The sequence below is a fragment of the Sphaerodactylus townsendi genome, linkage group LG03, assembly GCF_021028975.2.
Source record: "Sphaerodactylus townsendi isolate TG3544 linkage group LG03, MPM_Stown_v2.3, whole genome shotgun sequence".
NCBI classification, from domain to species: Eukaryota; Metazoa; Chordata; class Lepidosauria; order Squamata; family Sphaerodactylidae; genus Sphaerodactylus; species Sphaerodactylus townsendi.
In genome coordinates this window covers 69407595-69425667 of record NC_059427.1, presented here as the reverse complement: position 1 = coordinate 69425667, position 18073 = coordinate 69407595, and the positions used below count along the sequence as shown (strand labels likewise).

Here is an 18073-nt window from a genome sequence, read left to right as displayed (position 1 = left end):
TTTCAGGTATGTAGATTCCCCAGCTGTGGAAGGTTTCCAAGAGTTGGAAGAGACCACATGGACCGTCAAGTCTAACCCCCTCCCATGAATTAGATGCTTACATGCTGGGCCTGCAGATCTTATCAGGCCCCGATCTGATATTGTCTGATCTCAGAAGTTAAGCAGGATTGGCTCTGATTAGTGAATCATAGAATGATAGAGTTGGAAGAGACTGAAAGAGCCATCCGGTCCAACCCCCTTCCATGCAGGAACACACCATCAAAGCACTCCTGACAGTTTAAAAACATCCAAAGACTCCACGCATATACACACACAAACCGAGGCAGTGTATTCCACTGTCAAACAGCCCTTACCATCAGGAAATTCCACCTAATGTTTAGGTGGAATTTCTTTTCCTGTATTTTGAATCATTTACTCCTTGTCCTAGTCTCTGGAGCAGCAGTAAACAAGCTTTCTCCCTCTTCAACATGACATCACTGCAAATATTTAAACATGGCTATCATGTCACCCCTTAACCCTCTCTTCTTCAGACCAAATATTCCTAGCTCCCTAAGCTGCTCCTCATAGGGCATGGAATCCAGACCTTTTAATTTTGGTTGCCCTCCTCTGGACCCGTTCCAGTTTGTCAATATCCTTCTTGAATTGCGGTGCCCAGAACTGGACACAGTATTCCAGGTGAGGTCTAACCAGTGCACAATAGAGTGGTACTATTACATCCCTTGATCTAGACATTATACTTCTGTTTATGCAGCCCAGAATTGCATTGGCTGCCTTGGCTGCCACATCTCACTGCTGACTCATGTTCAGTTTGTGGTCTACTAAGACTCCCAGATCCCTTTTTCATGTACAGTTGTCAAGCCAAGTGTCACTCAAAAGTTTTTTATAAGAGACTTTGCCAGCAGCGAAGTCCAGATATACCAGAGTACTCCATTTGCATGTTCCTAAAAGAACTTCAAACTCTTCATAGGTGTTTCCTCAGCAAGTTTTCAATACGTTTAACAATTTTAGTACCAGGACAGATGTTAAGCAATTGCTTACTTTCTCTCCCCCCCCCCCTGCAAATCCCATTAAAATTTGTTGTTTATCTTTATTATCTTCCAGTTCCCTTATAGTTTTAGTATCATTGCATTTTCTGTGGTAGAAGAGGAACAACATAACATTTGGATTCTTTAAGCACTCACATATATGACATCTGGATTTGGTGATTCTTAATTTTGTCATATATGTCTGGAACCTAATTTGGGCAAGGCGTTCTCTTTTATTTTTTACAGGGAAATTGTCTTTCCTTTCTTGAACTTGACACATTAACAGCACTGGAATTTTCTTGCAATTTTCCCCAATATCCAGCACACATTTTTGTCTAGCTTCCATTAGGTTTTTAAATAGCCTCCAGGCAATCTGAAGAAATTTAACCTTCTTGACCCTCCATTTCTGTTTCTTTAACAGAAGTTTCTATTTCAACAAATTTCGGTATGCCATTTATAGCATTCCAGCACTTTTCTCGTGCCACATTTTGCAGCCTTTGCACCAGAGACTTCAAGCACTGCAGAACAGATCTTTATCATTTGATGAAGGTATTATGTTCTTTAGCTGACAGGAAAAAAGATCGTTACCTGTCTGCAGCTGCTAGATGAGGACTCATCATGTCTGTACTGTGTCAAATTTTCCTGATATTCAATTTTGGTGCAAAAGTTTTCATTTTGATTTTCTCAGCAGCCATTGTTTTCTCCTGTCTGCTATTACCTTTTTAATTTGCAAGGGCATTTTGTAAAACCCTTTTGCTGTTTCGTGATTCCTCTATTTTAAAAAACACACAGAAATTCCTCATCCTCAAAAAGCTAGCTAAAATAGATGGCATTATTCAAGGTACACAAAAAATATTTGCAAAATTCAGCTACCGCCACCTTTTGTTTCATTCAGTCCAATATATTATTTAGTGGCAAAAACTGATTCCACAAAGTTTCAGGATCATCTGTATTTCAGAGGCTTTTGATTTAAATTTATATACCAAATTAGTCTGTCACTCACAGTATATTGACAATACATTTGCAGAAACTTGGCTTTCTCAAAAGTGAAAGCCTGTACCCAATATGTTCTGACTAGAGATGCTTGCCTAAATTTATCTCTGAACTAGATTGAGTTGGTTTTATTCTAGCTGTTTATGGAGAAAAATTCAAGTGGCTTACTCTTTTTTTCAGAATTCATTTCCTTCGTGTCGGTACCTATGGCCATTCATATAGTATAAGCTTGCCAGTAGAATCATTATTCATTCTAACTGTTCCAAAACTATGAAGCATTAGTATTTTTATTTGACAGCCAAACATTTTATCTAATATTGATAACAAGAAGGGTTGGTCGTCACTTTGAATTTGAAATAGAGCAAATCTGATATTGATATTGGGTTACTGGTTTCCATTAATTATGATTGTAAGGAAATCATCAACAGCCCTCCTAAACTGGGAAGCTGTTTTATGGCTCTGCCAATTTTTAGGACTTCTGCATACATACCATTTGTTTATCCTTGTTTCATTAAGAAAAAAATAAACGATGCAGTACCAGTAAGCAGAATGAGATACTTCAAAGCTCTGCCACAGTATTTGTATACATAAATTGCCCTTTTTTCATTCAAGTTATTTTGGGTGCTTGTGAGTCTGAACAAGTGCATCTCAATCACTTTATGTAATGTATGATGAAGTTTAGATGACAGGAACTCCGGTAATGTAGACCACAGTTGAGTAATACACCCATCTGGTAAAGGAAGTAGCAAGTAGAATTTAAATGTAATTATCATTTCCATTGCTTTCTAGATGTCTGCTCTGCAGTCCAACACCCTCACCCGGAAGGTGAAACGAACGCTGCCCAGTCCCCCACCAGAAGAAGCTCACCTCCCTTTGGCCAGCCAAGCCCACTCACAGATGTACATGCCCAGCTTTATGCAGAAAGGAATAGGAGCGCAGGCCATTCAAGTGACAAAAGCCAGCCTTCTCAAAGACATCGACCGGGACTTGAAGCTGGTAGAGCATGAGTCTACTAAGCTGCGGAAGAAACAAGCTGAGCTGGATGAGGAAGAGAAAGAGATTGATGCCAAGCTAAAGTACTTGGAACTGGGAATCCATCAGAGAAAGGAGTCTTTGTTGAAGGATCAGAATGTGCGCGATTATCCATATCTGCGATGCCTGGGAGAGAACAGGGATTACATGTCTGACAGTGAGCTAAATAACCTCCGCCTTTCCAGCTACGAGAGTGGCAGTATCCTGGCTAGACCCAACACTGCTCCTTCTAATCAATATGCGGATTTCTCCAGCACACAGTACACATCAGCCTCCTCCTATACTCCATATCAGTATTCCTCAGGTCAGGGTGCCCCACCAGCTCCAGCCACATTCCAGCAAACAAGATTTCAGCCTCCGCATTATCCGGCAGGCAGCAGTGGCCCTGCTCAAAATGGTTTCCAGGCCAGCCAGATGCCTTCCTATCCTTCTCAAACTACATATCAGCCACACAGCTTCACTCCAAGCACTGGGTATCAATCTGAACTGGGCCTGCAGAGCCATCAAGGCTTCCGGCCCCCCTACCAAGCTCAGACCACGTATTCCAGCCAGACACCTTTGCAGTCTGCTCAGAACACTCTCTTTCAAGCCCATGCAGACACACACACAACCTCCCAGAAACCACGCCAGACATCTCTAGCTGATTTAGAGCAGAAGATCCCCACCAATTATGAAGTGATCAGTAATCCCACTGTGGTGATTTCTGCTGCAACACCAGAAGTTACATATAGCAGTACAACGGTTACCAGCAGCTATGACCAATACAAAGTCCCTGAGGGAAGGCCAACAGACCGGAGTGGTGCAGTGCAAAGTCCCTCCACCAGCTATGCCTCTGACTCTCTCTATACCAACCTTGAGCAAAACATTCCTCGGAACTATGTAATGATTGATGATATCAGTGAACTGACCAAAGAGAGCACCGCAGGAGAGGGCCAGAAAGGAGATCTGAAGTCACATAGCAGCAATGGCAGGCATATTAAAGAAAAAGGTGACCTGGCAGATGCAGATGTTTCCAGTAGGCCTTGCTGCTATTCTAAAGGAGAAGAAGAGTCAGAGGAAGATATGTATGATCATCATGGCCCTGACCATCGAGGGAAGAACTATCACAGGGGCCAAGACAGCAATGGCAGAATGGCTGGTAGCTCTGGTTCCTACTACTATGGAGATAGTGATTATAGACATTCTTCTCGCCCAGAAAAGCATGGGTCCAGCATGGGAATGCAGAAACAGACTTCCAAAAATTTGGCTCCAGCTGTCATCTCTTCCAAGCGCAGCAAGCATCGGAAGCAAGGTATGGAGCAGAAGATATCCAAATTCTCCCCTATAGAAGAAGCCAAAGATGTGGAATCAGACCTGGCCTCCTATACAGTAACCACGTCAGTCAGTAGCAGCAGCGTAGCATCCAGAGCCAAGAAGCTGCAAGATGACATCACTTACGGCCTCAAGAAGAATGTGTATGATCAGCAGAAGTACTATGGCATGTCTAGCAGGGATATGATGGAAGAGGACAGTAGAGCATATAGTGGTGGACGATCCAGATCGTCTGGTTATGTGTCAGAGAAACTGTCAAGCCGAGAGGTCAGCAGCAGGAGCAGATCCTATGAGAGAGAGAGCATGGAGAGGCCTCCAAAAGGAAGCTCCAAACCTTCTTCTCTTAGTATGGGTCAGAGTCGTGGGCGACCTCCAATTCGCACACAGACTTCAGAAGAGGAAAGCCCAATTAGTCCTCTGGGGAAATCCATGGGTGTCTCGCGCTCCTCGGGTGGACCCCTCCCTCAATCTGCTGGAGACAGCTGCTCCCAATTCTGCTCCAGTCACTCATTGCCTGATGTACAAGAACATATCAAAGATGTGCCAAGAACCCACTCTTACAAGCATGATGAAGGTTACATCATGGATGATTCACACTGTGTTGTTTCAGACAGCGAAGGTAATGGCTACCTGTGGTGACTTACCCCAGAGCATGCTCAAGCGGGTCATATTTGCAAAGACAGTACCCTGCCTGAGTTTGTTTGCCATGTGCCTTTCTCCCCCATTATGCTTTCTGTATTGATTGTCTTGTGTTAGCATTCTGCATGTCCTACTGGTGCTCACGGCTTGTTCAGTGTGATGCTGAGCTAAGATTCCTTTTATATATATACATATATATATAATCTGAATGGCATATCATGTATGCATGTGGTAAGCACCCTGCATTATTTTATTTCATTGCATGGCTTCAGCCTGGGCTAAATTCACACCTTTGGATCAAGAGATTGACTGTGATCTGTTTTTGGTTTCTGAAGCCTATCACTTGGGGCAGGAGGAGACAGACTGGTTTGATAAGCCGAGAGAAACTCGCTCAGATAGAATGAGGCATTATGGTGGCCACTCCTCATCCTCCCAGAAGAGGGGTACAGTTAAACATACCTATCATGACTATGATGAGCCCCCAGATGAAGACATGTGGCATCACGATGACTACTCCCACCAGCGTCATTCCTCTTCCAAAGATCATCGACATCATGGAGATTATGGGAGGCATACGTCCTCCTCCCGGCACTCCAGTGATGATCTGCCAAAGAGATCATCTAGGCAACATCCAAGAGATCCAGGTCGCCATGAGTCACGTGGACATGGACCGCCCTCTTCCCAGAAGAAAGCTCAGCAAGCAGATATGAGGACACAGCCAGGTTATCCACCCAGCTCTTCAGAATATTCCCAGCAGTCCCGGCAGCCATCCGGCTACCATCATACCTCAGAGTCCCAGAAACTGCAGAGGCAGGTGCAACATGGGCCATCATCTCAGCAGCCAAAATCGGAGCCGCTTTCCCATCAGCAGCAGCAGCAACAGCAGCAAACGAGGCAGCAGCAAGCAGGACAGCAGCAGCAGGCTTCAGCCAGGCAGCAGCAACAGTCAGGCAGACAGCCTCAGCAACACCCAACAGCTCCTTCACAGCAGTCTTCTCAGCAACAGCCCCAGCAAGCCAGGATGCAACAACAGCCGCAGCAGCCGCAGCAACAGCCACCACCGTCGGGGACCCAAGCCCAACCCTCCACACGGGCAGCCCAGCCTGGGCAGCCCCAGCCATTAGGCAAAACACAGTCAACCGCCCAAGCACAACCTGGCGCGCACCAGGCAGGACCAGTAAGTAGCAGCTCCCTTTTACTTGGGAATTATAGTGTAGGCACCATTTCTTAGCCTACATCAAGGTGAGAGTATTGGATGGGATAATGGCAGACAATGGTCTACTCTACAGAGTGGTGTGTGTGTTAAAAAGTCAGTCATTGACTGTGCATGGACTATGGCCCAGTCCAGCAGGTAGTATTATACAGCACAAGTGGGAATCTGTAAAGACTTGTGGGAGGTATCTCACTATTTCCTCTTTCCCTTTGCTGAAACCCCCAAAGCCTCTCCCCTTGTCCTGCTTCCTTCACTCCTTCTAGGGTTGCCAACCTCCAGATGGGACCTAGATTGCTTCTGGAATCACAAGAGATTTCGTAACTGCAAAGATCAGTTTTCCCTTAAGGTTGCCAGCTCCAAGTTGGAAAATTTTTGGAGTTATGGGGGTAAAAATTTGTTTGGCAAGGTTTGGGGAAGGAAGTGGCCTTAGCAAGGTATAACACTATAGACTCCACCCTCCAAAGCAGCCATTTTCTCCAAAGGAGCTAATTTCTGTCATCTGGACAACAGCTGGGTGATCTCCAGCCCTCAGCCTGGCAGTTAGCAATTGTAGTTCCTGGAGGAAATGGCTCTTTTGGAGGGTAGAGTCTATGACTTTGTACACTTCTGAGGCCTCTTCTCTCCTCAAAATCTCTCCCCGAAAATCTCTAGAAATTTTCTAACCTGGTGTTGGCAACCCTGTCTCCTTTCTATGCAACACCTAGCCTCTACCTGAGAAAAATGTGGCCCAGTTGTATGAATGCCAGCCACTGGGCCCACTTGTATGGTAGGGAACCCTCAAGGACTTCTGGGGGGCATCTCACTTTCCCTTCTATCCCCTTTCCAATCTGTTTCTTCTTTTTCTTCCTCTGGTAACCCCCATATGCTGTCTCTTTCCCTTCCTCTTTCTCTCCTCAGCCATTCACTAACCCATTTTTATCTGCCTCCCATCTTCAGCTATATTTATTAATAATTTACTTCATTTATACTCCACCTTTCTCCACAGTGGGGACCAAAGCAGTTTACATTGTTCTCCTCTCCTCCATTTTGCCCTGTATGGTAGGTTAGGCTGAAAGAATATAACCGATCCAAAATCACCCAGTGAGTTTCCACAGCAAGATTGGAATTCAAATCTAGGTCATTCAGACTGTGAAGCTTTAGCCACTGCACCTTGCTGCCTTTCATAGGATGGTTGCTGTTGAACAGTAGCAAGCAGCCAGATCTAGTTGAGTCATGCAAGTCAGATGGTATCAAGTCACCCAGAGGTTGCTTCCTGGGCAAAGGTTGCCAACCTCCAGGTGGGCCCTGGGAATCTCCCAGAAGTTCAGCTGAACTCTAGGCAACAGAGATTTGTCCCCATGGAGAAAATGGCTGCTTTGGAGGGGGAGCACTGTGGCATTACTCAGTTGAGGTTTCTTCACTTCTCAAACCCTGCCCTCCTCTGATTCCATTCACAAATCTCCAAGATTTTCCCAACTTGAAACTAGCAACCCTAGTCAGGACAGGCCCAGGTGAGTCCTCACTCAAAGACCCAAATAGGCTGGAAAGGGCTCCCCCCCCCCCTTTTTTTTTTTTTAACTCACAGAAACCCAGCCTTAAAACTTGTGATTGCCACTGAGGGTATCTGTTGCTTAAAGCTATAGGTACTCCTTTTATCATTTTCAGTTATTTTTCAAACTCTCAAATGTTTTTTTCCTCATTTTTCTGCAAACATGGGGCCCTTTTCAAGTTTGTAGAAGGATCTGTCTTAAATCTCCTGTCACCCGATTTATCCAAATATCTGGCTGAATATTAGAATATAAGATTGAGTCTTCCCAGGAGATATACTACAGGAATTGATAAAGATTTTGGAATGTTCTGTTCATTGGCATATTTGAATATCAGGTTTGGAAAGAGCTATAGAAGATTATGTGCTCAAGAAAAGACAAGAAGTGGGAATGGACCCTAAAATGGAGGTTTTATACTATAAATGTTTAATCTTGGCTGAGATCATAGCTGATGCCTTAGGAACACTTGGAGGGAACAGCACCTGATGGAGAACAGAGGTACTTAGAGGGCTGATTAGTGATAACCAATGTCTTGACAATTAAATTTTTGGAAAGAAGTCCAAGGGGGACATCCTGAAGTGGAGAGTGGATTTCATATTACAATTATTTGTCTCTAATCCGCATTGTAATTCTGCTGCCCAGCATCTGGGAAGAAACTTTTTTAGAAACTTTAATTACTGTTTCAGATGAAAACAGAACAGACGGACGCATCCAAGCCTACCACAAAAGTGCCACAGGTGGGGAGAGCACCCCAAACACAACCACAGGGAACAATCGCAGGAGGTAAGTAAGCTTTCCTCTATCATAGATGGCTCCTTTTCAGCATCTGTCACTGAAAGGAAGACATACCAGAAACTTACTAAGGTTCAAGTTGTTGTTGTAACTGTTGTTGTTGGTTGTGGGTGTGTTACTACTGTCATTAAGGTTCAGTTTGTGCTCAGTTCACTAGAGAGACTGAAAAGAGGTCAGCATGGTGTAGTGGTTAAGAGTGATGGATTCTAATCTGGAAAACCGGGTTTGATTCCCCACTCTTCCACATGAGTAGACTATTATCTGGTGAACAGGATTTGTTTCTCTGCTCCTACAATTGAAGCCTGCTTGGTGACCTTGGGCTAGTTACAGTTTCCCAAGAACTCTCTGAGCCTCACCTATCTCACAAGTTGTTTGTTATAAGGAGAGGAAGGGAAGAAGTTTGTAAGCCACTTTGAGGCAGGGTGTAAATCCAAACTTTTCTTCTTCTTCTTAAGAAAGACTGAGCAGAAGTAGTAAATGCATTTGATCAGTCCATCATCTAGTCATGGTGATCAGTCCATCATCTAGTCATGGTAATAGGGAGAGTATACCAATCAGTATAGAATTAGCATTGCACAAGTCATAGAAGACATAAGGAAGATGCTTAAAAGTACATAGGGAACATTGGCCTGTTTTCCATTGCTAGAAGGACTAGAAGATGATCTTCCACTGGTAGAAAAAGAAACAAACGTTCAATTGGGGATGGACCAACAATACAGCTCCAATTTTAAGTAATTTCAGGTAGCCAACCATGTAATGCATATTCACATGTAAAAAGTATTATACTCCTAAAAATATTGTAACTACCATTTCACCTTTTTCCTGGTCCAGGTAGTTGAATGAAGATTAATTCTGATCTTGAAATACCTTGGGGTGGAAAATATAAGCCAAAGGACAGACAGGTTGCCACCCAAACCTCCCCTAAGTAATGAGATGGGGTTCCCATTTAAACACATTCATATCGTTTCCCCCAACAGGCATTAAGCTGGGTCCTAAGCCAGCTGGGGCACCCACCTCTGCTGGTGCAGCAGCTGGTCAGCCAGGAGCAGAAGGAGAGAGCGTCTTCTCCAAAATTCTGCCAGGAGGTGCAGCGGAGCAAGCAGGCAAATTGACAGAAGGTGAGAGAAGGCCTTTCTTGGAACCCTGTCCCAAAGTATGAGGGCTGTGCCTCCACATGGAATTGCTCAAAGGTTCCTGCAGGAGAACTGGCAAGTCTATAGAGCAACTCATCAGAGGAAGCAGGAGAACTGCGTTCCAATCATATGTTCACACTTGCATGAGACGGTGAAAAAGGGAAATGGATAGTAGTTCCATTGAAGCAGCCAAATCCATTCGCATCAGAGACTATCAGCACTGCAGGACAATTAATTCTTTGGCTTGCAATAATGAAGTTGAGTTAATCAGTGGTCCTGCCTGGCCCAGTACTGATCAGCAGGGATTAGTAGGGTGACCAACCTACAAGTGGTGACTGGAGATCTCCCAAGATTTCATTTCCAGGCAGGAGTGATCTGGAGAAAATGGGGACATTGGAAGGTGGACTTTACTGCATGACACCCCCATTGAAGACCCTCCCAATTCCAAACCCTGCTGTCCTCAGGCTCCACTCCCCAAATCTCCAGGTTTTTCCTAACCCAGAGCTGGCAATCCTAGGGATTAGGCATTTCCCCGGTCTTTCTATTATAATCAAGTGGACAAGGCAACTGGCCAGGAAGAGCAGAGTGACCTGCTGGTGTTCATTTTGGAGGGCTTTTCTCAAAGCCACATCTTTTAAAACAGTGTATTTTTAACAGGGGTTTGCAGGGGTTTTCTCTTTTTCTCCTTGTAAGGTTGCTAAGAGCTGAGACTGCTGGAGGTGGGGCTTAACAGGGGTTAACAGAGGTTACTCTTTGTCCTGGGCTGCTAAAGGTGGGGCTCCTGAGGTGAGTCATTCAGTCTTTAGTTCAGTCTCTGGAACCAGCAGAAAGGAGCAGCAGTGGACAAGGCAACTGGCCAGGAAGAGCAGAGTGACCTGCTGGTGTTCATTTTGGAGGGCTTTTCTCAAAGCCACATCTTTTAAAACAGTGTATTTTTAACAGGGGTTTGCAGGGGTTTTCTCTTTTCTCCTTGTAAGGTTGCTAAGAGCTGAGACTGCTGGAGGTGGGGCTTAACAGGGGTTAACAGAGGTTACTCTTTGTCCTGGGCTGCTAAAGGTGGGGCTCCTGAGGTGAGTCATTCAGTCTTTAGTTCAGTCTCTGGAACCAGCAGAAAGGAGCAGCAGTGGACAAGGCAACTGGCCAGGAAGAGCAGAGTGACCTGCTGGTGTTCATTTTGGAGGGCTTTTCTCAAAGCCACATCTTTTAAAACAGTGTATTTTTTAACAGGGGTTTGCAGGGGTTTTCTCTTTTTTCTCCTTGTAAGGTTGCTAAGAGCTGAGACTGCTGGAGGTGGGGCTTAACAGGGGTTAAAGATGTTTACTCTTTGTCCTGGGCTGGTAAAGGTGGGGCTCCTGAGGCGAGTCATTCAGTCTTTAGTTCAGTCTCTGGAACCAGCAGAGAAAGGAGCAGCAGTGGACAAGGCAACTGGCCAGGAAGAGCAGAGTGACCTGCTGGTGTTCATTTTGGAGGGCTTTTCTCAAAGCCACATCTTTTAAAACAGTGTATTTTTAACAGGGGTTTGCAGGGGTTTCTCTTTTTCTCCTTGTAAGGTTGCTAAGAGCTGAGACTGCTGGAGGTGGGGCTTAACAGGGGTTAACAGAGGTTACTCTTTGTCCTGGGCTGCTAAGGTGGGGCTCCTGAGGTGAGTCATTCAGTCTTTAGTTCAGTCTCTGGAACCAGCAGAAAGGAGCAGCAGTGGACAAGGCAACTGGCCAGGAAGAGCAGAGTGACCTGCTGGTGTTCATTTTGGAGGGCTTTTCTCAAAGCCACATCTTTTAAAACAGTGTATTTTTAACAGGGGTTTGCAGGGGTTTTCTCTTTTTCTCCTTGTAAGGTTGCTAAGAGCTGAGACTGCTGGAGGTGGGGCTTAACAGGGGTTAACAGAGGTTACTCTTTGTCCTGGGCTGCTAAAGGTGGGGCTCCTGAGGTGAGTCATTCAGTCTTTAGTTCAGTCTCTGGAACCAGCAGAAAGGAGCAGCAGTGGACAAGGCAACTGGCCAGGAAGAGCAGAGTGACCTGCTGGTGTTCATTTTGGAGGGCTTTTCTCAAAGCCACATCTTTTAAAACAGTGTATTTTAACAGGGGTTTGCAGGGGTTTTCTCTTTTTCTCCTTGTAAGGTTGCTAAGAGCTGAGACTGCTGGAGGTGGGGCTTAACAGGGGTTAACGGAGGTTACTCTTTGTCCTGGGCTGCTAAAGGTGGGGCTCCTGAGGTGAGTCATTCAGTCTTTAGATCAGTCTCTGGAGATAGCGGCTGCGCGCCTAGCGGCGCGCGCAATTTCTTCTTCTTTTTTTAAAAAATAAATTAATTAATTAATTAATAAGGACATTTTTTGAGGGATAGTAGGTACAGATAGCTCAAAGGGGCACTGACTAAAAGTTTAATATCTAAATATATAAACAAAAGCAGATATGAAGGCAGGGAAGCCAGCAGGGATGGGGGCTTCCCAGTGTTTTGCACTGAGTGTCACATGTATGACTATCTGCCACTAGGCCAGAAGTCGTGGAGTGTGCCCTCGCTGCAATGAGCTCCTGGCATACAAGGAACGTGTCCGTTCTCTTGAAGCCAAGGTGGCAGACCTGGAGAAGCTGAGAGAGGCAGAGAGGGCAACAAACAAGGCTTTCAGGGACCCAGCAGCCGGGTCCCACTTCCCAAGGTGACATCTCTTCAGATGTCATGGAGAATGAGAGTCTGGGTGACAGAGGGTGCCAGTCTGCGGTGGGGAAGATGTTCCCGTAGATGGGACCCCTTCCTTAGTTGGTGGTCAGATATCCTCTCGCACTGAGGATACCCCTCGGGAGGTGGGGGCTCCTTGCAGTGGGTGATTCGATCATCAGGAATATAGAGAGTTGGGTTTGTGACAGGCGTGATGACCGCATGGTGACTTGCCTGCCTGGTGCGAAAGGTTGCGCATGTCACGCTCGTCTAGATAGGCTGTTAGACAGTGCTGGGGTGGAGTCAGCAGTTGTGGTCCACATTGGTACCAATGACATTGGGAAATGTAGCCGGAGGTTCTGGAAGCTAAATTTAGGCTGCTAGGGAAAAGGTTAAAATCCAGGACCCCCAAGGTGGCATTCTCTGAAATGCTACCTGTTCCACGCGCAGGGCGAGCTAGGCAAGCGGAGATACAGGGTCTCAATGCGTGGATGAGAAGGTGGTGCAAGGCAGAGGGTTTCAGATTTGTCAGGAACTGGGGAACCTTTTGGGATAAGGCAGGCCTGTACAAAAGGGACGGGCTTCATCTTAACCAAAGAGGAACCAGGCTGCTGGCGCTCAACATTAAAAAAGGTGGCAGAACAGCTTTTAAACTGATCCCTGGGGGAAAGCCGACAGGAGCTGAGGTGACTTCGGTTCGGATACAGAGTCCATGGGGATGCAGACAGAGAAGGAGGTTTTTTTAAATCAACCACATACAAGTGAAGAGCACAGCAATGTGATAAGTGATAGTGTCTACAAAAGGCTAGAGGGCAAAACACATAAATCCCAGGTTAGGGACAGAGACAGAGTATACAAGTGTCTCTATGCTAATAGTAGAAGCATTCGACCTAAAATGGGGGAGTACAGAGTTTTGAAGGAGGACATTGATATAGTGGGCATCACAGAGACATGGTGGAATGAGGAGAACCAGTGGGATGCTGTTATCCCAGGTTACAGGCTCTACAGGAAGGATAGGACAGGGCGATATTGGGGTGGAGTGGCCCTCTACATCAAAGAGAGCATAGTGTCACATAAAATAGACAATGCAGGGGGGAGCTGATTCCCCTACAGAAGCACTGTGGATATCAATACCAGGGTGAAGCATAGTTTAACATTAGGAATATATTATCGTCCCCTGACCAAAGCGCACAAGAGGATTCTGGAGATGCAAAAAGAAATTAGAGAGGCCAACAAAAGCAGAAATGTCGTAGTAATGGGCGATGTTAACTTTGCCCATATAAACGGGAAAAATTGATGTGCAGGTCATAGTAAGGAGAGAACATTCCTGGATATGCTAAATGACTGTGGCTTAGGAGCAGATGGTTGTAGAACCAACCAGGAGATGTGATCCTAGATCTAATTCTATGTGGGACCCAGGACCTGGTGCGGGAAGTCAGTGTTGTTGAGCCGATAGGGAACAGCGACCACAATGCTGTCAGATTCAGTATCTCTGCATGCGAACAAGTGACAACTACTAATGTAGTTACATTTGCCTTCAGAAAGGGAAATTTCTCAAAGATGAGGGGGATAGTGCGCAGGAAGCTGAAAGGGAAAATCAAGAGAGTCAAAAATGTCCAACATGCTTGGAGGTTATTTAAACACACAGTCGCAAAAGATCAGCTGGAATGTGTTCCGGAGGTTAGGAAAGGCAGCGCCCAGTCCAAAAGAAAGCCACCATGGTTAACAAGGGACGTTGAGGAAATTATTAGGAAAAAAAAGATGTCTTTTAGAAAATGGAAGTCCAACTTAACTGATAAAGAATACCAGAGAGAACACAAAAGGTGGCAAAAGAGAAGCAAGTTAGCTGTAAGGGAGGCAAAAAAGGATTATGAGGAACACATGGCTGTGAACATCAAAACCAGCAACAAACAGTTCTTCAAGTACATCAAAAGCAGGAAGCCAGCAAGGGAAGCGGTAGGCCCTATTAGGATGACAAAGGAACAAAGGGTGTGCTAAAAGATGACAGGGAGATTGCAGAAAAGCTGAGATGAATTCTTTGCATCTGTCTTCACCTTCCAAGAGGAGGTGAGGAAAATTCCTGCACCTGAACCAAGCTTCTTAGGAGGCGAATCCGAGGAACTAACAAAGATAGTGGTAGACAAGGAAGAAGTTCTGGCAGCCATTGATAAACTAAATGTTACCAAATCCCCTGGCCCAGATTGCATTCACCCAAGAGTTCTTAAAGAGCTCAAGCATGAAATTGCTGATCTTCTCACTTTAATATGCAGCTTATCCCTGAAATCAGGCTTCATCCCTGAAGACTGGAAGATGGCCAATGTCACACCAATTTTTAAGAAAGGATCTGGGGGGACCCGGGAAATTACAGGCCAGTCAGTTTGACATCTGTTCCTGGTAAATTAGTAGAATCTGTCATTAAAGATAAAATTATAAAACATGTCGAAAAGCAAGACCTGCTGAGAAAGAGTCAGCATGGCTTTTGCAGAGGCAAATCCTGTCTTACAAACTTACTAGAGTTCTTTGAGGATGTAAACAGGCATGTGGATAAGGGGGAACCAGTGGACATTGTCTGCTTGGATTTCCAAAAGGCTTTTGACAAAGTTCCTCACCAGAGACTATTGAGAAAACTCAGCAATGAAGGAATAAGAGGGGAAGTCCTCCTATGGATTAAAAACTGGTTGAGAAACAGGAAGCAAAGAGTGGGTGTAAATGGGAAATTCTCACAATGGAGAGATGTGGGGAGTGGTGTCCCCCAAGGATCCGTATTGGGACCAGTGCTCTTTAACCTATTCTTAAATGACCTGGAAGTAGGGGTGGGTAGCGTGGTGGCCAAGTTTGCAGATGATACCAAATTATGTAGGGTGGTGAGAACCACAAAGGATTGCGAGGAGCTCCAAGCGGACCTTGATAAATTAGGTGAGTGGGCTAAGAAATGGCAAATGCAGTTCAATGTAGCAAAATGCAAAGTGATGCACATAGGGGCAAAAAATCCAAACTTCACATACATGCTACAGGGGTCAGTGCTATCAGTCACAGACCAGGAAAGGGATTTGGGCGTCTTAGTTGATAGTTCCATGGGAATGTCAACTCAATGTATGGCAGCTGTGAAAAAGGCAAACTCTATGCTGGGGATAATTAGGAAAGGAATTGAGAATAAAACTGCAAAGATTGTCATGCCCTTATATAAAGCTGCGGTCGCACCGCACTTTTTTTCCAGAGTACTGTGTCTAGTTCTGTTCGACAGATCTCAAAAAGGATATTGAAGAGATAGAAAAAGTGCAGAGAAGGGCGACGAGGATGATTGAGGGACTGCAGCACCTTCCTTATGAGGAAAGGCTGCAGCGTTTGGGACTCTTTAGTTTGGAGAGGAGACGTCTGAGGGGGGATATGATTGAAGTCTATAAAATTATGCATGGGGTAGAAATGTTGACAGAGAGAAATTTTTCTCTCTTTCTCACAATACTAGAACCAGGGGGCATTCATTGAAAATGCTGAGGGGAAGAATTAGAACTAATAAAAGGAAACACTTCTTCACGCAACGTGTGATTGGTGTTTGGAATATGCTGCCACAGGAGGTGGTGATGGCCACTAACCTGGATAGCTTTAAAAGGGGCTTGGACAGATTTATGGAGGAGAAGTCGATTCATGGCTACCAATCTTGATCCTCTTTGATCTGAGATTGCAAATGCCTTAACAGTCCAGGTGCTCGGGAGCAACAGCCACAGAAGGCCATTGCTTTCACATCCTACATGTGAACTCCCAAAGGCACCTGGTGGGCCACTGCGAGTAGCAGAGAGCTGGACTAGATGGACTCTGGTCTGATCCAGCTGGCTTGTTCTTATGTTCTTATGTTCTTAATCCTTTGATGTAAAAATACCAGGGATGGAACATTAGGACCTTGAGTTCCCCTACTAAGTTAAGTTCCACATAGCTCATCTCCAAACTGAAAGCTAAATGCTCAAACAATATGAGAGAAAATATGGGAATAAAACTAGTTTCATGATAGAGACTGATAACTAGATAGATATACTATTGGGTGATATCTATGGAACAAAAATGAAATTAGTAGCAATGGGACAAAAAAGAAAGAAGGCAAATAAGGCTGACAATAAGTAGTTCCCTGGTACCTGATGTTCTACTGCTTCAGGCATTGATTTTTCTTCTCTTTACACCCACAGCTGTGTCTGCTTTTGGCAAAAAATTCACATCGTTTTGGTGAGAAAACGCCACCAGGTGAGTCACTTTTGGTCTTCCATGCAGAACCGCCAATGATTTTAGAACTGTCGGACAAACCTTAAGGCCCATTTCATGTTTCCTGTCCATTGCAATCCTCCTTCAGTGATTTCTTACTGGAGTCTTTGATTACACTGCAATTCTACAATTGCCCCAACACCTGGACATGCGGTTAGTTGACTACCCCCTTATTTTAAGAACCCATCCAATGTACAGACACTCCTTTTCCTTTCTTGTAGCTTTTTATTTGTCTTTCCTAATAGTAAGTCTCTCTCCCTCTCTCTCTCACCCTGGCAGGAGTTTTGGAGATATCATGAAGATCACATCACTTCAGTGGAAAAACCTATGAAGAATACAATGAATTCAGTCTGCTGCTCCGGACTCTGGGTATAAGAGTGAGTGCCACTCAGCTGCTTCTAGTCCTCCCTCTGCCTTGTTCTGTTGGGGAGGAATCAGATACTGGATAATTTTTACCTAATCCTAATACTGTCCCAGATATGAGGCACAATGCAGAAGAGAAATATTGTTTTACTCACTCACATGATATCCTTTTTTGCTTATTGCAATTTCCATTTACTTTAAATAAATTGATCCACAGCCAGTCAAGTGTATGTTCTAAAGCTGCTAAATACTTGCTTAGTATTTGCAGCATATCATACACTGGGAAGAATTGCAGGGAGTCCTTGTCCCTTACAAACAGTGTTATGTAAAAATGACTGGCATGGGAGAGTGAGGAAGAGATGGGGGACAGAAAATGAGGAGCTGGAATGGTGACGGGAGCATCCAAAGGGAATGAAGGAGCAGTAGAGGTTTGAAGGGGTTAGCAAAACTGTGTGAAAGAAAAGGCAGAATAAAAAGGGAAGCACTGAAAATCATATTTATTTTTATTTCTGTTGAGAGGCCATTTCAGATGCAGGGAAACGCATGATGGGAGACACAGAGACAGAAATAAACAGACCAAGGGAGCTAATGGGGCTTGAGCTAATGTACAACGGAGGGAGAAAGAAGATGGATCTGGGAGGAATGTAGTTGAAGAGCTTTAAAAGTGAAGAGCTTTAAAAGAATTAAAATCTTTGAAATCAGTATTAAATTTGACAGGAAGCCAGGACAGGGACTTGTGGGACTTCTGCAGAAAATGGAAGAGGCAAGGTGTGGGAGTTACCAAAGGAGGCAGTTAGGAAGGTGGGAAATCCAGGAGAAGACAGTTCTCCAGAAGGAGGAGCTGTAATCCAAGAGGAGAGTATAACTGATGGTGTCAAAGGTGGAATCAGGATCTGGAACGAATATGGAGATCAATACAAAAGGCCAGAATAGGGCCAAGAGAAGAAATTGGTAGTGAAAACTGGTGAGCTGCAGTTAGGAGACTGTGGAATGTTTATGTGAGAGAGTAGTCATGGAGTTGGCAAGTGTGAGATAACTTGAGAAAGCCTCAGTGGTTGTTCAAGAGGTGAAATTCAGAGGCAGGGAGGTCTGAAATGCAACAACATTAAAGGAGAAGATAAAATCTCGGGTGATGTGAGGG

At 44.8% G+C, this 18073-nt stretch overlaps 1 protein-coding gene across 1 annotated transcript in view; it reads left to right on the top strand.

Moving 5' to 3' along the window:
• BSN (bassoon presynaptic cytomatrix protein) overlaps positions 1–18073 on the top strand; it is a 279004-nt gene that overhangs the window by 252529 nt on the left and 8402 nt on the right. Inside the window, exons 6-11 of the mRNA XM_048489848.1 lie at positions 2808–4980; positions 5336–6177; positions 8426–8522; positions 9509–9649; positions 16497–16551; positions 16849–16946. Coding sequence (XP_048345805.1) covers positions 2808–4980; positions 5336–6177; positions 8426–8522; positions 9509–9649; positions 16497–16537 — 3294 coding nt within the window. The 3' untranslated portion in view covers positions 16538–16551; positions 16849–16946. The remainder of the gene's footprint in view (positions 1–2807; positions 4981–5335; positions 6178–8425; positions 8523–9508; positions 9650–16496; positions 16552–16848; positions 16947–18073) is intronic.